The sequence below is a fragment of the Barbus barbus genome (genome assembly GCF_936440315.1).
Source record: "Barbus barbus genome assembly, chromosome: 14".
Lineage (NCBI taxonomy): Eukaryota > Metazoa > Chordata > Actinopteri > Cypriniformes > Cyprinidae > Barbus > Barbus barbus.
Window position 1 is genome coordinate 28,077,182 of NC_136742.1, and position 23,425 is coordinate 28,100,606.

Here is a 23,425-nt window from a genome sequence, read left to right on the forward strand (position 1 = left end):
AGTTCTTCTTCATTCATACAGTTTTATATGGCTGAAAGGAAACAACAAATAAAATATTTTAGCATATTACCATCTCACACACAATTTATTTTTTTAAATCTCAAACTAAACAAAAGCACTGCTGGTGTTACTATAAAACAGACATATATGCTCAGACCACGTAAAATCTGTTGATTCACTCATTCATGCTGATGCTATTCTCATCCTCATCGAACTTAATTCCACTATCCTAAAAAAAAAAGTAACACATCAACTAAAACTGACAAAGCACAAAACCCACAACAACTGAAGAGCTGATGGACAGTAACAAAGTATTTCTACTGTACTTAAGAAAATTTTCAAGTATCTGTATTTTTGAGAAACTACTTATGTCTCAACATTCCAAAGCATAATATTGAACTTTCTACTCCACTACATTTCTTGAAAACACATCCTTCCTCATTATTTTGAAATGGAGAAATCGTCACCCACTCTAAGATGTGATAGTAGTGTCCGATTCGTGAACGAGCTGATTCTTTGAACCTGTTAATTTGGATCGATTTCAGATTGATCAATCAATACATTTTTGTATATATATATATATATATATAGACAGTGGAATCATTCGGGTTCCTGGGCACCACTAGTTCTCAGGACTTGAAGTGGGACACTCACATTGACTCCATTGTTAAAAAGGCCCAGCAGAGGTTGTACTTCCTTCGCCAGCTGACGAAGTTCAACCTGCCACAAGAGCTGCTGAAATGGTTCTACTCCGCCATCATTGAATACATCCTCTGCACCTCAATAACTGTCTGGTTCAGCTCCGCTTCCAAATCTGACCTCAGAAGACTACAGAGGGTAGTCCGGACTGCTGAGAGAATCATTGGTACAACCCTCCCCACTCTCCAAGAACTGTACTCATCCAGAGTGAGCAAAAGGACTAGTAAAATCACTCTGGACCCCTCACATCCAGCACACTCCCTCTTTAAACTGTTACCGTCTGGTCGACGCTACAGAGCTCTGAGAACCAGAACGACCAGACACAGGAACAGTTTCTTCCCTCAGGCAATCCATCTCATGAACACTTGACAATAATTGTGGAACACACAGCACACTTATATACTTTTATCTAACACACATACTTATTCTACATTTCGAATTTGTACATAATATGCCTGTACATAAAAAAATGTCTATTGTAATATAACTGTACATACAATTGTCAATTTGTATATTTACTTGTTCTATTTTTATTCAGTTTTTGTCCTGTCATTGTCATTCTGTTGCACTGTGGAAGCTTCTGTCATGAAAACAAATTCCTTGTATTTGTAAACATACCTGGCAATAAAGCTCATTCTGATTTTGATCAAGGAACTTTGCTGCCGTAGCATGGGTGCAGCAGGCGCAATGATATTTCGCAGCGCCTGAAAATAGTCCCCAGCTACCATGGTGCGGCAGCAAAGTTCCATGATTATTACGCTGGAATGAGAGTATAGTTCCTAGCCATATCGGCCTAGAAAATGGCAACTTTTCATTTTCCGTCAACCTTAGTACACGATGTAGCTACAGAAGAGTCAGGTTTTAACTAGGAAAAATATCAAAACTCTTTGGTCATTTTTGAGGGAGATGCTAACGATCTAATCAGATTCAATGATCTGTGATAAGCTATGCTAAAATTCCTACCGCCAGACCCGGAAATCGGCTGAATGGATTCGGAAACAATAAAACTTTTTAACTCTTGGGGAGTTGGAAAATGAGCCTATTTTCAAAAATAGTGGAGTGTTCCTTTAAGCACATTTCAGGTCAGACATTTTGGGTAAGTATAGATTTTTTAAGCATAGAGACAGTCTTTGATCTGAGCATCCTTAGTCTGCACTTTTCTGAACATTCTATGTTGAACATACCCTTTTGACTCCTCCTGAAGCCACTACATAAAATATTTCCATCACAATATATATTTATATGTGTGTGTATATTCCATCACAATAAAAAAACAAAAAATATTATAAAATATATATATATATATATATATATATATATATATATATATATATATATATATAAAAGTGCTGTCAAATGATTAATCGCTTCCAAAATAAGTTTTTCTTTACATAATATATGTATGTGTACTGTGTATATGTATTATGCATATACAAATACACACACACACACATACAGTATACATTTTATATTATATGTGTGTGTGTGTGTGTGTGTGTGTGTGTGCACCTGGTATTCATCACGTCCTGGGGACCAAATGTCCCCACAAGGATAGTAATACCAGTAAATCTTAATCTTGTGGGGACATTTTTTGGTCCCCATGAGGAAACAAGCTTATAAATCATACAGCATAAAGTTTTTTGAAAATCTAAAAATGCAGCATGTTTCCTGTGAGGGCTAAGTTTAGGTGTAGGGTTGGTGTAGGGCAATAGCACATACAGATTGTACAGTATAAAAACCATTACGCCTATGGGATGTCCCCATAAAACATGGAAACCCAACATGTGTGTGTGTGTGTGTGTGTGTGTGTGTGTGTTATTGTTCCACATGTAATGTGACGGCCTGAGTGGTAGCTGCACAAGTCAAGAGTGGTACTGTGGATGTATCCTCTCTCACACACAGCACACGTATCCACCTGCATGTATTCGCACACACACACACACATCTATATGAAGGATATGTTCAGATTAAGTTATTTAAATTTCCTTTGTCATTTGCATTTATTTTGGTTTTAGTTTAATAACCACATGAAACAAACAATATTCATTATTTCTTTATTGTTAGGTTTCCATATGTTTACATTTAACCCATCTTATATACATCGTTGCTGATTTGGATAGTACACAAATTAGTTGCGTTGTATCTGTTACTTACATTTGTGTCTATTTTGAGTTTAAGTTTACCGGTGATGTGTGGCGATCTTCAGACATGGTGTCTTGGCCTGATGAAATCTGGAGATACCATTCACTGAGGTTGCCCGGGGAAGGAGAGAAAGTTGATTTCTTTATCAATTGATTTATTTAGTTGTACATTTATGATATAATTACATTGTTTTTCTTTATCTTGATTTAAGGTGTTTCTCTGTTTGATTTAATTTTGATTTATTTAATGTTATGTTGAATGTAAAGTTTGTTGCTTTCCCTCTTAATGTGTAATGGGCCCATCTTTCCCTTTATAAGCTGTTGCTTTTTTCATTTGTGAAGTCCGTTTTTAGTTTGGTTTGTTTCCGTCCGAATGGTTTGACTTCACTTTCTTTTTGTTTGTTGGTTTCTTTTGTTGTATGATTCTCGGTCCCTCACAGGTAAAATGACATAAACGTTCAATGATCAGCACTTATTACTTTCTATATACAAGTGCATTTAAAAAAATTATAATAATAATAATTGTACTTTTACTTGAGTGAAATAGAAAAGGAACACTTAGTAATTTTAGGAAATGAAAGGATGTGATGTGGTGACCCATACTTGGAAATAGTTCAGGTCCTTGATTCTGATTGTTTGAGCCACGTTCAAAGCTGTTGTAACAGTGAATTCATAGCAGCTAAGGGGGTTAGGCACTCCTCTCTGCGTCGTGCCTAACAACTAACTTAGCTGTTATAATTTCACTGTAAACCACAGTTTCTTGGGGCTTATTGCTTTATTTTATAATCGTAATTAATCATCAAAATTACAATTTCAAGGGAATAACAGACAATTATGATTTTTGTCATAATCGTACAGCCCTAACTCAAACTGACAAAGCACAAAACGTACAACAACTGAACAATTCAAAGTGAAGTGACACAGATTAAAAAAGTCCCAGTTCAGCTTACGTGTCACTTGTAGGGAAGGGCTCAATGGTATGTTGTTTCGTAGCTTCAGGCTAACAACAGACAACTTGACAACATATAACCTTTACACACTTATGTGCATGTTTCCATATTCAAACTCCCAGCTACCACGTACCCACCACAGTTCAATGTGTCAGAGCATGTGTGCTAATCAAGGGGTCGTTGTCTACATATATCTGACTCCAAAAATGCATCTTTCTCCAAAGACAGAATGGGTTGCACTGAACAATCAACTTTGTTTTTATATAAAAATATAATGTCAGACATTTCAGGTAACATGCTGACAGCACACTCATCTGAGAAGTATGTACAATATATGCATTGCATATCTTTTTGTTATAGAAAGAATGCAGAATGCAAAGATTCCTCTGAACCAGTCTAGTTGCATTGTTTATACATAGTTAGGGCGTAACATTTAAAGGTACAAAGTGTACATTTTTAGATGTTTTGATTGATGCTGAAATGTATAATTTAGATGGACTGAAACATTTAAAACAAACATAATGAATGAAATATTTATGAATCTTTTATATCAGACATATTTTTATTAATGCACTTTTAGCATTTTATTGATAAACTATTTACATTTTTAGATCCCTTAATTAACCCACGCCAAAACCTAAACACAACTATTTCACAGTGAATATAAAAAGACAAAATATAATAGAATGAAATTTGTAAAAAATGGCCATTTTAGTAGCATAGCATTAAAATGATATTTTGAGTCACTATCATCTAATATTTCAGTAAACTGCTTTTAATAAATGACTGAAAACATGTCATTGATGATGCAACTGATTACAATATAATCAAAATATTAATTCTGCGATTTCAATATTCACAAGGATTCATTTCTAAGTCTGTAAAGTTGTTAATATGTAAATATTGTGTGTGCTGTCAATATGTCAATATTGTATATTTCAGTGTCCATGCAAACTTAAGGAAATGTACATTAGAACAACGTTTAACAAATGTTTTACATAAAATTTTACATGAACAGCAAGATACGGTGAGTGATTGAGAAACTTGAATGCTTCTTGAAGGGTTGGTTTCACTGATGAATGGTGACAGGCATTACGACACAAACAAGTTTAAACCTAAAATTTTAAACACCCATTTACAGAATTTATTTATTTAAAGTTTTTGTTACATTAGAAAGTTTTGTCTAGTAACCAGTGCTTCACATAACACCTTCAGCCTATTCTGAAAATAGAAATATAATTAATTTATACATTTAAAAATTTTATTAAAACAATAAATAAGCAATTATCTCCTGGCCAGAGGAGAACTGCCCCCCCCCCCCCCCCCCCCCCAACAAGTGCTATATAAATAAAGATGACTTGACTATTCAGCTCAAAAATAATATTTAATAAGACTATCAAAATGATTACATAACCTTATACCAAAGTACATTTTTAAATGTCATGTTTTTACTTTTTATTTTGTACTACTGTACATTTCCTTATGGTCTCACTTTAAGTGTAACTTAATTCATTTCCACCCCCAAAGAAACTCCCATGTACAACCCACAAAGAATGATTGGTTCAGATCCTCTATAAATCAGCAAGTTTTCCAGATGATCTCTGGAGATACGCCAGCATTTTTTGTAAGTATCACTTCTTTTCTAAATATATAGGCTACACAACTTATATATTACACACATTATATATTATATTATATATTATACACAACCAAAATATTAACTTATCTAACATAACTAATCTATTGTTATATTTGCAAAGACAGAATATAACAGATGATCTATCTGTATCAACCACAGATCTTATACTGTGCTTGTGTGTGTGTGTGTGTGTGTGTGTGTGTGTGTGTGTGTGTGTGTGTGTGTGTGTGTGTGTGTGTGTGTGTGTGCGTGTACATACACTACCAGTCGAGAGCTTTTGAACAGTAAGATTTTATTTTTAAGAATTCTCTTCTGCTAACCAAGCCTGTAATTATTTGATCCAAAATACAGCAAAAGCAGTAATTTTGTGAAATATTTTTACTGTTTAAAATAATTTCTTTCTATTTGAATGTGTTTTAAAATGTTATTTATTCCTGTTATTTCAAATCTGAATTTTTAGCATAATTACTCCAGTCACATGATCCTTCAGAAATCGTTCTAATATTCTGATTTACTGCTCAAAAAACATTATTATTATTATGTTCAGAACAGCGGAGTAGAATTTTTTCAGGTTTCTTTGATGAATAGAAAGTCTTTATAATGAGTCTTAATAATCTTTTGTAACATTATAAACATCTTTATCATTACTTTTGATCAATTTAATGCATAAAATTATACATTTCTATCATTTACCCCCCCCCCCAAAAAAAAAGTATAAATTTCAATCATTTATCATTTAAAAAATTATACTGACTCCAAGCTTTTGAATAGTATTGTGTATAATATTACGAAAGCTTTTTATATCAGATAAATGCTGATCTTTGGATTTTCTATTCATCAAAGAATCCTGAAAAAAATGTACTCCACTGTTTTAATAATATTAATAATAATAATAATAAAATGTTTCTTGAGCAGCAAATTAGAATGATTTCTGAAGAATCATGCGACCTTAAGACCGTAGTAATAATGCTGAAAAGTTATCTTTGATCACAGGAATAAATTACATTTTAAAATATATTGAAATAGAAAGCAATTAGCCTAGTTTAAATAGAAAAACATATTTCACAATATTACTGCTTTTGCTGTATTTTGGATCAAATAGATGCAGGCTTGGTGAGCAGAAGAGAATTGTTTAAAAAAAACATAAAAAATCTTACTGTTCAATACATTTGAAGTACACACACACACACGTTTGTTTTTTGTGAAAAGTGGGGACATCCCATAGGCATAATGGTTTTTATACTGAACAAACTGTATGTGCTACTGCCCTACACTTAAAGCCAACTGGATTTTGAATGCAGCTTCCAAAAGATTAATATTTTCTACATTTAATGCAGTCACACCTGCGTGATTAGATCGTTCAGTACGTCATATCATTCAAATCTGCGTTCACTGGCTGGTGCTGAGCCAGATACAGATGCGTTTTTACAGCGCTGCATGTGCATTACAACCAATCACACACGATTCTGTTGAGCTGATGAATGCAATGACCAATCAGAGGCGTTCAGATGAGTCATCGCTAAAATGCGGTGTTTTCTTCATTTGCTCCCTGACTGAATACCTCTTTCTGGCGAATTCTCTCAAAGTGCAAATGTGTTTATATGAATCTGAGAGTAAGATATTCATTTCATAGTGTAAACAGCTTCAGTGATTGGGTATGGGTGAATGGGTATTTCTGAGAGTGCTTGAACTCAAGACTGTCAGTAAAATGTTCTTTGCTCTCTTTCTGTACAATGAAAGTGTTATGATTAGTAAACTAACTTTTATTCACATTAACTTTCAATGTTAAATTCACATTAAATATAAATTCAGTCGTATTAAAATAGGTTAGGGCATGACATAGCTTATTTAATAATTACATTATTAGGTTACTTTGACCATCGCCCAATAAATATAGTAACGTAATCTTTAAAGGTGAGAATTAAGATATTTCTTATATTTAAAAATAAAACCTAAGTGCTGTTGTGGCTGTGGCTGTAGTGTGTCACATGACGATCCCCCCCAAACTCGTGCCCCCTCAAAAGTAATGAGTACATGACGTCCCTGCTGGAAACTGCGCATTTTTACTTGATGATTTATAAGCGTTTTGAAAAATGGGGATATGGGGCAATGTCCTCCTCATAAGTCACCCTCTCCTTGTAATACTTATGTCATACCCTTGTCATAATACAAATGAAACATAAAACAAAATATTCATTTCACATTTTACATTCCACAATTAAGTCTATTGTTTTATGTTTAAAATACTGGAAGCACTTGTCTAATAATGTCTAATAACAACTTTTTTTTTTTTCTCAGGCTAAACTATATTCACTACTATTGCTTCTGAGATATTGAGGAAATGGGGTTCCTGTTTAGATGTATTAAAAGATTCAAAGTTCTTTTAAACTGGATAACAGGACAAAGGGATCATGTTCATGAAACAGATAATACAATTGAAAATCAAATTGGGAATAATTGCAATAATAGCAATATACATCACACAACAATAAACATGCCACAATATACAACAATAAATCTAAATGTAAGTGTAAATCTAATCTTGAACGGTCCTGAAGTTTCACAATCTTGCTCCCTTGCTCCCCTAATGAGTTCAATCTGGTGTGGTAGATAAGGGAGACATCTTGTGTGAGAAGTGTTTGGGGTGAGAGTGGAGGTGGGTTGGGAAGCCATAGGGCAGGGCCACCAGGGGCAGGATTGAGAAACCCTTTAAAACATCTACAAACATGTGACATGGCATGGTTACATGTTCTCGGAAGTAATAATACTGACCATAGTTTGTATCTTCCCGAGGAGAGATCTTGTTATGTCTTGGCCGCAAAACTGCGTAAGTCCTTTAGTAAAATATTGTTAAAACAACCTGCATAAGTGTTTTATTTTTTAATAAAAATGTCACAATCCATATGTAATTTTCAGGTGTTATATGCTGGTCTGGAGGAATCTTCACAAAGGTGGTGCAGAAATGCTTCTGAAACTGTTTGGTATGGAACTAAAGTTAGGATCATGATTTATCAGTTGTATTACAGCTCACTGTTTATGATAGCATGGTTTGTTTTCCAACAAATCTTTCAGATGAGTTTTTAAAAGAACCATTATTTTCTTAGTGAGGAGAACATTTTAAAAATCTAGAGAATCTTTTTCCATAATAAAGAACCTTTTCTGCAAATTGATGCCAATAAAGAACCATTATTTTTAAGAGTGTAATAATGAGAGACGATGAAAACGAAACCAAAATATAATAAAACTAAACATAACTGACATGTAGCCAATAAATATACACAAATGTCTTCAAAAATAAAATATAAAAAGCGTTGCTATTTACAATGTTAATAACTTTGGAAACATCAACACAATCTGTGAAAAGTTTACTAATTTTTTTTTTCACTTATCACAGATCAAACAAACAAAAATTGTGTAAATATCTTTACGTCAATCTCTTTCATGCAGACAACAGCTAGAAGCACCTCCAGACTGCATACATCACTATAAGGTCAACAGACACATCTCTCTTCGTTAAACCTTGTTCAAGTGTCAGAGCGGAACCGGTGGAACAGAACACAAGCAGTGAAAGCAACTACAAAATTTCACTGCAACTGGTCCACAAAGACCACCGGTGCAACTCTACCTTGAGGGAACGGCCCAATGGAACGGCCCCACAGAATGCAGCATTTTATTATTGTAAATACATTTTGAGATATATTTGGATTTATATCAAATGGAAATAATATAGCTGTATTAATCTCTCTCTCTCTCTCTCTCTAGAAAAGGTGGCGCTTTTCCACTGCATAGTACGGCACGGCACGGTTCAGTAGAGCTCACTTTTGGGGGGTTTTCCACTGGGTACAGTACCTGGTACTTTTTTTTGTAACACCTCGGCCGAGGTTCCACGCGAGCCATAGCGACCATTACTAAAACATGACGTTTAAACTCTGCTGATCACTGATTGACAGCAGAAAATCATCACTGCCATTGAACTTTCAGCACGAGACACAACAGATTTTCAACAGCGTCCTGTGTGAAAGGGCCTTAAAGCGGAACTAAACTGCAGTGTAAAGTCAAAACGAGCCGATCTGAGCCGTGTCGTGCCGTTCTGAGCAATGCCGAGCCGAGTCGTACGACGCAGTGGAAAAGGGCCAAAAAGCCAAAGACCGCCGGTGCAACGGGTGTGGACGCACCTTCCTTGAGCGAACGGACCAATGGAGCGGCCCCGCAGAATGCAAGGGAGCTTTTGCAACGTTTTATTATCTAAAGTAAATTTTGAGATATATTTGGATTTATATCAAATGGAAATAATATATCTATATTAAGCTCTCTCTCTCTCTCTCTCTCTCCAGAAACCCCTTGCTCACCATCGCTGGTCTCGATCATGTGTGCGGTGTGAGGGTGTATGGCAGATGCCAATGCGAACACCCGAGAAAAAATAAATAAATGATGAAGAATATTAGCATAAACTAAGGCGCCCGATACTGCGCTCCTGTACTCATAATCTTAAAAATGCCCTGATACCAAAAACTGCTACCTGACACAGCATGTGAACAGCATGTGAAGATAAAGAATCACGACAAACGTATGCAATTAATATGCTAACCATTCGATAGCTGCTGCTGCAATGGAACAGCTCTAATGTGCTAATAAATTAAATATTAAATACTATAGATTAAAAATAAACTGAACCGTGAAAGTAACAAAAGCTTGTAAAATATATTATTATGGACAATTAAATAGTGAAAATAACTGAAGGAAAAATTTGCTAAGCTCAAATAGTAGAGCATGGCGCTAGCAACGCGAAGATCTTGGGTTCGATTCCCAGGGAAAGCAAGAGCTGATATAAATATAAAAACTCTAACTTGAATGCAATGTAAGTCGCTTTGGATAAAAGTGTCTGCTAAATGTAAAATCTAAATATTCTTTTGGTTTCTGTATTTTAAAAAATTATAAATGCAATGAAAATACAGGTATTGGTTCTTGGTATGGGCAAGTACCAAAAATAAAAGTAGCGTTATCAGCATTGGTCTGGAAAAAGTGGTATCGGTGCATCCCTAGCACAAACACATGCATAATGAAATAATAAATGATGAGCATTGTAATGAGTCTGTTGTCATTTTTCACTACTGGCCTTTTAAAAGAGAACATTTTTGAAATGGCATTTGTACACAGCTTAGGGATTCATTGTACATTTCAAAATTAATTTGATGGCATATGAATGTGCCAATATGATACAGAGAATATGAAACATAAAACTTAAAAATAGGTACAGAAATTGAAACAAAACATGTTCAACACTCCTCTGTTTCTCCATTAAAAAAAATAAAAAGGCGATAGACGCTATTTACACTAAGTGCAAATAGCGATGGATTCTATTTACATTGTTAAAATAGCAAGAATTTCTGCTATTTATACTACTTATTGCAAATAGTGGCAATTATCTGCACCTCAGTATTAGTACATTATAAAACAGTACGCAATAATAGCAAATTATCATTTTAATTCAAATTTATTAAATGGATGCCACCTTATTGGGACAATAAAGCCCTCCCTACACCTACCCTAACCCTACCAGATAATTTATTTTCAACTTTTTGATTATTTCCTTCATTTTTATTGGAAATAAATGCCTTTCTGATGCGATATGAGATTTGAAAAGGGAGAAAAAAATGTTTGGCAAAAGGTGGGATCGAACTCGGGTCGATCGCGTCAAAAAGCATGCGCCTTACCATCTACGCCACTGAAACTGATGTTGAATTAGCTTCTTTTTTTTTATTGTTAACTAACCCAATCACACGTTAGTGGGCGGAGTTAGTGTAAATAGCCTTTGCCAACAAGATGGGCTATTTGCACTTAGTGTAAATAGACACTCCATTAAAGGCAAACCTTCCATGCTAAACCACAATATCAGAAAAAGAACAGGATTTGGATCTTGGTTACAGTTTTTCTCGATTGCTTAAACACATTTCTTGAAATTATGCCTCTTCTTTGCAAAACTCTAAACACAATTCCATAACTTCTAACTCAATTCCAAACTTCCTATATTCAGGTCAAAATGACGCTCTCCACTCAGAACAACTCAATCTTGCTGAAAGACCAAACTTTGCTCTCAGACATGACACACAAACCCTCAAAAACACACACACACTGCTTGTCTTCTTGCCCTTGCCCTTCCTCTTTCTCTTCCATGTTGTCATCCTCCTATTCCTTCTCTCCTCCTCATCTTCCTCTTTCTCCTTCTCTTCTTCCTCTCCGTACTTCTCCTCCTCCTACTCTTCCTCTTCCTTCATTTCTTTCTCTACTCCCTACTTCTTCTCTTCCTCTGTGGTGTCCTTGACCTCTTCCTTACTGTAATATTTGCAAAGAAGTATGTGCATTTCTCAAAACAATTTGTACAAATAGCACCACCCAATGGATTTCCTGCAAAAGCCTGTAACTTACTCAAAATCTTTAGTTCATCTCTCAAAAGTAAGTATTTGTCAAAATACTTAGTCTTGTTGTCAATATAACAGTGCACTCTGTTAAAATAATACATTCTGAGCAACAGGACAATAGTAACTGATAATGTAGGACACCGCAGAGAAATGTACATAATCAGTTGCATGAATGTACCAAAGCAATCACAACTTGTTCAAAAGAAAGATAAACTTTTTATGATGTGCACAAGTGACTAGCTGATGTGGAGGTTGAACAAGTAGTTTTAAGAATTTCATTTCTGATCTGAGAAATGCACCAAAGAAAAACTGTAAACTGACTTTGGCCCTTTATCCATCGAAGCTTCTGATTGGTGTGTGATAAATTTTGTTTCCACTTGGGTATTTGTGTGCTAATTGAGCTCAAACTGTGCAGACTTGAGTGAACAATAACGCTAGTGCTTTCTAAATGACCACATGGTGTAAGTACTGAGAAATGTAGGGATAGAGTTTTCCAGTAACAGTTCACCAAGTCACGTGTCAAAGCAGGGGAATAGTGTTCATAGTTTAGGGAAATGGGTGTGCTATTTGAAAAATAGTGTTATGGTTTTGAAATTTTAGTTCAAAAGCCTGGTTATAGTGTTTTAGCAATGGAGAAAAACTGCAACAGACTATAGGACAAAAATCTTTTTTCACATTTGTAAAATGTACAATCTTTTTGTTGGTGTTCTTGGCCAAATAAATTGCAGACAATATACACTATATTGCCAAAAGAAGGGGTCACCCCCCTCTAATGAACAGGTTTGACTACTTTAGTAATTTCCATGAGTACAAATCTTAATGTTTAAGCATATAATGATATTCTAGGGAATTGTGTGCTTCTAATTTTTTAGCAACAGTTTGGACAGGACCCTTTTCTATTCTAACATGGCAGTGACTCTGTGTATAAGACACGGTTCAAAAAGAAATTATTGATTCAGTCAGTGTGGAACAACTTGACTGGTCTGCAGAAAGTCGTAATCTCAGCTGAGCACACCGAGGATAGAAGAAACCATAGATCAATGGGTTACAAGTGGAGTTAAAGTATCCAAACCAAAGCATCAAAAAGTGCCCGTATCCATTAAGCCTATACATATAATTGTGTAGAAGTTAAGATCATTAGATATCCGATTGTAATTTAATATTTTGCAGCGATTGATCACAATGTTTAATCTTCCATAAATGCCACTCATTCATACTGTATACATACACCAGTTATGATGTAATGTTTGTGTTATGCCAGCAACAGTACTCAGGAGACTTGCTATCATTTCTCACTTTTAATGACAGTGTGACTCTCAAAGGAGCGCGGCTCTCAATATTCAAAGTCATTTATCCAAGTTTAGGAAAAAAGGTTCCAGAATGGTGTTCTGTCACATCTCACATCAAATACTGTACTTGAACACGGACAGATACATGATGCAGTATTAGTAGTCATTAACTTTATAGCACAATAGATTTTATTTAATTTTTTTAAATGACGAAAGGAGTATTAAAATATTATAATTTTTTTAAATTCCTTAAACTGTAAGTGATATTTGGTTGTGAATCAGAAACAACAACAAAAACCTTTCTGAAAAAGGAACATATGGACATTATTTTAATATCTGGGAATAACTACATTTTACATATATTTTAGAAACCATTGTTGAGGTATTAGTACAAATTATTTAAATTTACGGTGTTCAAGAAAAACGTTAAGTAAGCAAAACATTGGACTAATGGGTATAAAATGCATTACAATAAAAGTGTCTTTGTTATTAAATCTTAAAATGTGCACAGATTTCTTTCATGTATGCGTGTTATTATAATAAAAGAAAGACAATATTCATTCTGGATGAAAAAACAAATAAATATCACCATTAAACCTTGACGTGCAAAATATTTATTCATGCATAGACTAGGTATTTCATTAAAATATATAATTGTGTGTGGTAAAGCTCATATAACTTCATATTCATTCAAATGTGAAGGTGTGTGACTCACTGATGCCACAGATATAAGTGGATATGAGAATCTTAAAGGCTTTCTGAAAGCGAGGATAGAAAAATCCGTAGATCAAGGGGTTACAAGTGGAGTTAAAGTATCCAAACCAAACCAAAGCATCAAAAACATCAAGAGGAGTGACGAAATTAAGAAAAGGGTCAATAGCAGTGGGGGTAAAAAAAAAGGCAGCCAGCAGAAATAAAAAACACCCATGACAATGGCCAGAGTTTTAGCTGCTTTTCTCTCTCTCTGTGAAGAGGTTTGGCAATTACCGCCTACAGTGGGGGCAACAGACACTTTCTCTGACAGGACTTTGGCATGTTTTTTCACTACATTGAAGATGCTCATGTACAGAGTGCTAATGATAGTTCCTGGAATCAGGAACACAAAAAGTGCACAAATTAGACCCCATTCTTTGTTAAAAAACAAAACACAGCCACCAGAACAAGAAATATGTAATATAAGTTCTTCCAAACCAACATTGTTTACCCCTGTAAACACAACAGAAAAGCTGTACACAAATGAAAACAGCCATGTGAAGGTAATAAATACAGCCACAGTGTTGTTTGTGACCCTCATTTTGTACCTCAGAGTACCTGTCAACAGATATTAAACTGATGTATTAAAGAAGAGATGCTGAAAGTCATGTCCAAACTAGAATGAATTTTACACACAACATCTCCCAGATACCAGCAGCCTTCAACAGATCGCACCATGCTGTACGGCATGACCAAAGAGCCCAGCAGACAATCGCAAGCTCCCAGCGACTGAATGAACATGTGAGTTGGAGACTGAAGCTGTTTGAAGTGAGAGATGGAGATGATGATCAGCAGGTTCCCAAAAACTGTCATGAGGATCATCAGCACCATCAAAAAATACATTGTCACTCTAAGGATGGTAAGTCGAGGAACTCTGGGACAGGAGTCCGGCCGGAGTGGATAGCAGAGGAACACATTCTCAATATCAGTTTCATTTGAAATCATCACGTCTGCTCCAAATAGTGACTGAATTCAAGACTGAAGCACAATATTTGTTTTGAAAAAAGCCACAATAAAGATTAATATAAATACAGTACATGCCCCCTCAATATAAAGAAAATAAACAAATAAATAATTTACTTCCCCTGTAATGGAGATAAAGATTAAAACAATAAATTATATTTTCAGCTCCATAACTATGTAAGAAATGTACACTTTAAATAGTTATTACTTATTTAACAAGGTAATTTGTAAAAAAAATACTAACAATAAAAATTAATTAAAAAAAGTGGTTGGAGGAAAAAAAATCATTTCAATACCTTTGCATTTGTTTTGTGAGGAACAACAATATTCCCGTGCTTTTTCAAGCAAATCTTTGAGCGAATTCTTTCCGGTTAACACAAATGCATTTAATTTCTCCTCCCATCTCATTTTTTTTTCACTGCTATGTCCCCTAAGACGCTCTGCGTCTGTGTTACGGGGTTGACGAGACGTGAGACGTGCGGATCCAGTCGCAAGGCTTTATTAGTAAACATGGTCAAGACAGGCAGGGTCAAATAACAGCAGACTGGTATGGCAGAGGCAAGACACAGAACAATCCGAAGGGCAGCGTGGGTCGACGATCAGCATACAGTATCCAGACAGGGCAAGGCAGAGAGAATAATCCAGGAACACGGGCAGGAATCAAGACACAGGAAAACTGACAATGAAAACAGGGAAACGCTTTGTAAGGTAGACTGGCTAACAATACTCGGCGGTGAACAAGAGCAAGGCCCAGGCTTAAATAGAGTGATGGTGATTGTGAAATGGTGATCAGGTGTGGGCGAAATAGTGAACAGCTGTGCAAGTCGTCAGTGCAATGGATTGTGGGAAATTGAGTCCAGTGTGCTGTGTAGTGTAAAAGTCCATGTGGTGAGCGGGTGACCTCTGGTGGTGAGTAAACTGAAGTGCATGGCCAGGATTCGTAACATAGCCCCCCCCCAAGGAGCGGCTTCTAGACGCTCCGATACAAATCAAGGAGGGCGGTGGAGCGGAGGCGGAACAGGGGGAGGGATGGAGGGCCAGATCCCTGCGGAGGTGCAGAGGCCGGGGATCGAGGAAACCAGGGCGGAGCCAGATGGTACAGGAGCCCACCAGGGCGGAGCAGGCGAGACCAGAGCCCACCAGGGCGGAGCAGAGGACCGCCACGGCGGAGCAGATGACCACCAGACCCGAGCATAAGACCACCACGGCGGGGCAGACAACCACCAGACCCGAGCAGAAGACCACCATGGCAGGGCAGAGGACCACCACAGGGAGGCAGACAGGGCAGGAACCCATGACAGAGACTGGGATCTGGGGAGAACAAGGACAGACAACACAGAGAGAGCAGGGACAGACAACACAGAGAGAGTCCTTGTTGCAGGGCAGGACGGGACCAGAGTGCACCTGGGCGAAGCAGGAGACCCCCAGAACCAGACAGCTGACCACCACCGCTGAACAGACAAAGCCGGAGCCCACCAGTGTGGCGTAGACTGGGTAGAGAATCTCCACGGTAGAGTGGACTGGCCAGGAAGCCAGGGCAGGATCAGGGATCTGGGGAGAGCAGAGACAGACACCACAGGGAGAACAGAAACAGACAACACAGAGAGAGTCCTCATGGTCTCAGGAGCTGGGACCGGGCAGGTCGAGAGCTCGTAAACGGTCTCTATGGCTGTGGCAGGACAGGAGGAGGATATGCAGACGGCCTCCATAGCCGTGACTGGGCAGGACAAGGATTCACAGGCGGCCTCCTTAGCTGTGACGGGACAGGGCGTGAGCTCACAGACGGCCTCTTTAGCCGTGACGGGACAGGGCGAGAGCTCACAGACGGCCTCTTCAGCCGTGACAGGAAAGGGCGTGTGCTCAAAGACGTCCTCCTTGGCCGTGACAGGACAGGGTGTGAGTTCACAGACGGCCTCCTTGGCCGTGACAGGACAGGGCGTGAGCTCACAGACGGCCTCCTTGGCCGTGACAGGACAGACAGTGAGTTCAGGGGCGGCCTTCATGACCATGACAGGGCAGACGGTGAGTTCAGAAACGGTCTCCATGGCCATGACAGGGCAGACAGTGAGTTCAGGAACGGCCTCCATGGCCGTGACAGGGCAGACAGTGAGTTCAGGAACGGTCTCCATGGCCGTGACAGGGCAGACAGTGAGTTCAGGAACGGCCTCCGTGGCCGTGACAGGGTAGACAGTGAGTTCGGGAATGGCCTCCATGACCGTGACGGGGCAGACAGTGAGTTCAGGAACGGTCTCCGTGTCCGTGACGGGGCAGACAGTGAGTTCAGGAACAGCCTCCGTGGCCGTGACAGGGCAGACCGTGAGTTCAGGAACGGCCTCCACGGCCGTGACAGGGCAGACTATGAGGTCAGGAACGGCCTCCGTGGCCGTGACATGAGAACTGGATTCTCGGGATTCGGGAGTAGGTGCCACCACTTCGGGAGGTTCTGCAGCGGAAGCCGCCACCTCTGGAGGCACTGGAGCAGACTCGTGAACAGGAGAGACCTCAGGAACAGACTCGTGGACAGGAGAGGCCTCAGGAGCACAGTGTGCAGCCCACACACTCAAAATGGCGACCGCCATAACGGGAAGCACTGAGGTCAGGGGAACAGTCTCTGTAACAGCCAGGGTTGAGGCCCTGGGAATGCCAGCTACTCGCAGCGACGTCAGTGGTGGGTCCATCACACAGGATATCAGAACTCGAAGGACTGACCTTGAATCTGTGGTAACAGCCTCTGGCAGTTCGGTGGAGGTGTGAAGAGACTCTGGCTGGAGCACTGAGACGTGGTGTGACTCTGGCTGGAGCACAGCGACGACGTGAGCAGACTCTGGCTTGACAGCGACGACGTGAGCAGACTCTGGCTTGACAGCGGAGACGTGAGCAGACTCTGGCTTGACAGCGGAGACGTGAGCAGACTCTGGCTTGACAGCGGAGACGTGAGCAGACTCTGGCTTGACAGCGGAGACGTCAGCAGACTCTGGCTTGACAGCGGAGACGTCAGCAGACTCTGGCTTGACAGCGGAGACGTCAGCAGACTCTGGCTTGACAGCGGAGACGTCAGCAGACTCTGGCTTGACAGCGGAGACGTGAGCAGACTCTGGCTTGACAGCGGAGACGTGAGCAGACTCTGGCTTGACAGCGGAGACGTGAGCAGACTCTGGCTTGACAGCGGAGACGTGAGCAGACTCTGGCTTGACAGCGGAGACGTGAGCAGACTCTGGCTTGACAGCGGAGACGTGAGCAGACTCTGGCTTGACAGCGGAGACGTGAGCAGACTCTGGCTTGACAGCGGAGACGTGAGCAGACTCTGGCTTGACAGCGGAGACGTGAGCAGACTCTGGCTTGACAGCGGAGACGTGAGCAGACTCTGGCTTGACAGCGGAGACGTGAAGGGGTGTTGTTGTTACTGCCATTTTGCGAGTGAGTGCGGTGTTGCGTTCCTCCGAAACACCCACAGTGAATGAAGAGCCCACACACAGCAAAGCATAGTCCATAAATTGACTGAGAGATGAACGGGGACCCTCGCGGATTAACTGTGACCGGAGCGGCTGATTAATGCCCTCACAAAAAAAGTCAATAAGTACATAGTCCGGCAGATCAGAAAAATGGGCGAGGTCTAAATACTCTTGTATATACTCCTCGAGCGGTCGCGAGCCCTGCTCGAGGGTTAATAATATACGTGCCATGTCCATACCTGGCCAATGTCCACTGGAAAAGCCGCTGGATCCTGGTGTGGCCGAGTATTCTGTTACGGGGTTGACGAGACGTGAGACGTGCGGATCCATTCACAAGGCTTTATTAGTAAACATGGTCAAGACAGAGTGATGGTGATTGTGAAATGGTGATCAGGTGTGGGCAAAATAGTGAACAGCTGTGCAAGTCGTCAGTGCAATGGATTGTGGGAAATTGAGTCCAGTGTGCTGTGTAGTGTAAAAGTCCATGTGGTGAGCGGGTGACCTCTGGTGGTGAGTAAACTGAAGTGCATGGCCAGGATTCGTAACAGTCTGTTCAAAATGTGGCCAAATTTTTTTCTTTCTCATGACAGTGTGAACAGCACAAAACACAGGGAATCGATATTTTCAATTCCGATTTGTGTCACTTCCATAATGTGGTACTAAATCCGATACAGTTCAGATGTTTTGCAATGCGACCGAAGTGTGAACAATCATATTGGAATTCATGCTTTTTTTGTGACTTTTGTCACTATAGATCAACATTCGTCATGATTCAGCGCTCATGGGAGACACTTAAAAGATTAAAGACCCAAAGTTATCAAGACAGTTGTGAAAGGTAATCAGTGGAAGTACAGTGATGTGACAGAACCCTTACTGACATGCCTCAGCTCAGAGATTTTGGGCATAAAGAACTCCCACACGTAATTATGACTTTGTGGACATTCATGGGTGTTTAACCAACGTGATCTCATGATAATTTGTATGTATTTTACGTAAAATGCAGTTCTATAAAAAGTACATTTACTTAAGTTTTTACAGGCACTAAAACGTAGAATACTGACGTATTTTCAGCATCTAAACGTGCAAAACTGACGTATTTACGACACCTAAAAATGAATCCTTATGAATATTGAAATCATTAATTTTATTATTGTTGTTGTTTTTAATAGTCATATCAATGACCTATGGCTGCCATTTTGAAGGGTCGTTCCAAACCGAAGTTATTATATTATTATACTATTATACTTATTATATTAACCTAGTGACCACTCGTTATTTGTATTAGTAAGCACTAAACACTCATATTCAGGTGTATGAATGTATCTCTGGTTTAATATCTTTTAGATGTCTCTTTCTTGATATCAAAATGATCTGCTCTTTATTTCTCAAACAATGATGTACACTGTGACCTCGTGAAATGCATCATACTATTCTTACGGTACTGTGGGAAGAATTGCACCGATTGAGCAGAACAGTCATAAAACATGCAAATGAGGTGTCAAGTGAGACAAAGAAACACTTTCCCGCTGAATCTATGTGCCTTGTCAAACTGACTAAAAATGGGTGTTACAGGGAAAAACTTCTCCCACACCCAAAAGGAGGGTTCTAATCTTTACATTCGGTGCCCTAGAGACACACATCACCGTGGAAACCTCGTGACTCCCCTTTCGGGGGGAGTCCAAGCTTCTGGCAGTTTTGAGTTCAGTAACTTTGGCAGTTTAACTTCGGACCAATCAACCCGTGGCTGGAATGACGAAGCTTTCACTTCTAAAGCAATTCATCAAGAATCTACGCATTATACATGCAGCAGGACACTTTACTCAGCATCAACAAACCAGTGCAAGTAACCGCTTGTTAACTATTTAGATGCGCTTCTAGGCTTCGACCCCTTTTGATTAAGGTGATGTAATTTTTTTGATGGTTCTAACAGGTTGTGTTTAGCTGATGTGTAAATCCTGCCATTATGCTCTCTCTTGTGCTCGAGCGCTCTCTCTCTCTCTCTCTCTCTCTCTCTCTCTCTCTCTCCATGCCTTCCTTGCGTTGGCAGCTATGTTTAATGTGTGTATGTTTGTGTTTAGTTCAATGTTACATGTTCCCCTGTAGTGTAGTTTAATAAACATCCATATGTATTCACACTCGGTTGTCTAAGTCTGCAGCTCACAGAAATGAGGTCACTTTAACGTTCCAGTTTTGTTACATGCTAATGAGCCATGTATTAGTAAGGAAATAATTTTTAAAATATTTTGAAGAATGTGCATAACCAAACAGCTGACAGTAGACATTGACTTCCATAGTATTTTTTTAAATTATGTTTCATACTATGGAAGCAAATGGCTACTATGAACTGTTTAGTTAAGCATTTTTCAAAATATCTTCTTTTGTGATCAAATGCATACAGGTTTGGAACAACATTAGGGTTAGTAAATAATGACAGAATTTCCATTTCTGGGTGAACTATCCCATTAACCAGGTAAAGCATAGTGCCACCTGGTGATCCAAAGTGATAACAATTTTTCCACACAGAGTTCTCTAGCTTTGATCATCAAAGTCAGTCATGTTTTTTGTCTGAAATATAGAATTTTGAAAAATACAGATTTTTCTTTTGCCACTCTTAATGTTGTTAAATTTTCAACTAAATCAAAAGTAAATCAAATGCACACAGATATTCTTCTAAATTAATTATTTTAATAAAACCAAGCATACGTGATTAATATTTTTGCATCTCTACATCACATATCATCTTATGGCTTTATCTACTTCATTTCTTAATTATGCTTATTCTGATGTTTTACCTTGAACTACATTTACATTAGGAGTGAATGTCGCATTTATAATTTCCAGTTATAAGGAATAGTAAAGAATAACATCACAACTTTCAGTAAATTTGGGAGGTTCTTAAGAGATATAGAACAGTTTATTTCAATAGTTGTAAAATCTTATTCATATTTTCTGATATTGTCCTCAGTATCATAGCAGATAATAACACGTATGGTAATAAGAGAAAGAAAATGTTTATTGAGATGCATAACATAACCTGATATAAAAAAAGACTGATATATTCATTCAAATGTCAAGGTGCTTGAGTCACTCAAGCCATAAATACAGGATGATATGAGAATTTTGAAGGCCTTCTGAAAGCGAGAGTAAAAAAATCCATAGATCAATGGGTTACAAGTGGAGTTTAAGTATCCGAACCAAACCAAAGCATCAAAAACATCGCCAGGAGTCACAAAATTAAGGAAAGAGTCAATGATAGTTGCAATAAAAATAGGCAGCCAGCAGAACAAAAAAACACCCATAACAATGGCCAGAATTTTAGCTGCTTTTCTCTCTCTGTGAGCAGAGCTTTGGCTCTTCAACCTTCCAGTCACTCTTTCTGACATAACCTTTGCATGTTTTCGTGCAACATAGAAGATTTTCATATACAGAGAACTCATGATCATCCCAGGGAAGAAAAATGTGAGAATCGGACATATAATTCCCCATTGTTTGTTAAAAAACAAAAAACAGCTTCCCACACAATAAACCTGTATAATGAACGACTCCAAACCAATTTTGTTTACACCTGAAAACACAACAGAAAAACTGTAGAGAAATGAAAACACCCATATGAAGGTAATAAATACAGTGACAGTATTGTTTGTGACCCTCATTCTGTATCTTAGAGGGTCACAAATGGCCCAGTACCTGTCAACAGATATTAAACTGAGATGCAGTATTGAGGAAATACAAAAGGTCATGTCTAAACTAGAATGAACTTTACACACAACATCTCCCAGATACCAGCAGCCTTCAACAGATCGCACCATGCTGTACGGCATGACCAAAGAGCCCAGCAGACAGTCACTGGCAGCCAGAGAGCGAACGATCAGATGAGTTGGAGACTGAAGCTGTTTGAAGTGACAGATGGAGATGATGATCAGCAGGTTCCCAAAAACTGTCATGAGGATCATCAGCACCATTAAAACATACATCGCCACTTTAACCACAGTAAGACGATGCAGTTTCGGACATGAGTTTGGCAGAAGTGGATAGCAAAGAAACATATTTTCTAAGTAAATAACAGTCTCATTTAAAGTCATCACATTTACCCTGGATGCTATAAAGATTTTCTTTGTAATTATAAAAAAGCTGGGAATTATAAAAATAAGTATTAAATTAATAAGTTCATGAATTACAGTTTGATAAAGACTAATATCCACAGAAAGATATACACAGTGTATATATAGTACATACACATCCAATGTAAGCCCATACATGGACTCAGAGCAGCTATTTTGTCCATATATACCCTAATATTCAGAGGAACCCACCCACACCTGTCGATATAACCCATGGTTACAAAAACAACAAACAAAATGAAATATTGGACAGTAGTCATTAAATGGGATATGTACTGATGAAAAAAACATGTGATCTTCATCTGTGAAGTGAAATATACATCTTTGAAGGCCCTTGGCCCTCTATAATTATTATTATTAGATAATTATGCAACCATTTAAAAAATGACTAGCAGCTAGGGAAGCACATACAATAAAATTCTGCCCGATACCAAATAAGAAAATAATTATTTATATATTACGGCCGAAAACCAATAAGTGCTCAGTATTGTTAGATTATTAATAATACCATTTTGTCTATTAAAAAAAATAATAGACATTTTTATAAATAAAACCTGTTGAATTTAGGCATCACAACATTATAACAAACAGTAAAAAAAAATGTGCATTCAATTTGAAAATTGTAAAGTTTCATTTAACTGTTTTTAAATTATTCGTGTTTTTAGTGTTAGATAACAGAAAAAGTTATCTAAACGTAAAATATGGGAATGCACTTCACACACCCCTGTTGAAATATTCAATCTAGAAGACCAAGACCCTTCAAACTTTCGGTCTGTCTTTAAATTGCTCAATTCAAGCTATATATCTACAATTATAGTAAATACAATTTCTGCACTGAGCTGAGCATTTCTTAACTTTTAGAAGAGGTTTTGTTTAATACTTATATGTTTAAAACCAGTTCCATATATTTTTGCACAGTAAATGTCTATCTGGGCCTCCACTGCAGGCTCTCAAATCCATAGCTGTCAGTCACACACACCTCATTAATGTCTTGGACCC

General features: G+C 38.3%; 1 protein-coding gene, 1 long non-coding RNA gene and 1 pseudogene across 3 annotated transcripts; 1 reads left to right on the top strand and 2 right to left on the bottom strand.

The window, feature by feature from the left end:
- The first annotated feature begins 5,393 nt into the window (after positions 1 to 5,393).
- On the top strand, positions 5,394 to 10,515 carry LOC306879897. The gene is made up of 6 exons (XR_013785043.1): positions 5,394 to 5,414; positions 7,728 to 8,256; positions 8,346 to 8,410; positions 8,877 to 9,107; positions 9,192 to 9,679; positions 9,764 to 10,515. It is a non-coding gene; the product is annotated as an uncharacterized lncRNA (long non-coding RNA).
- Positions 10,516 to 13,823: 3,308 nt separating this feature from the next.
- On the bottom strand, positions 13,824 to 14,835 carry LOC306879818 (trace amine-associated receptor 4-like; annotated as a pseudogene). The gene has a single exon. The product of its transcript is annotated as a trace amine-associated receptor 4-like (transcript).
- A 6,529-nt stretch (positions 14,836 to 21,364) lies between these two features.
- On the bottom strand, positions 21,365 to 22,387 carry LOC306879817 (trace amine-associated receptor 4-like; the record flags this gene model as incomplete). Its single annotated transcript, XM_079433019.1, has 1 exon — positions 21,365 to 22,387. One exon carries the CDS (start codon positions 22,385 to 22,387, stop codon positions 21,365 to 21,367), a length of 1,023 nt encoding a protein of 340 aa, XP_079289145.1.
- Between the last annotated feature and the right edge of the window lie 1,038 nt (positions 22,388 to 23,425).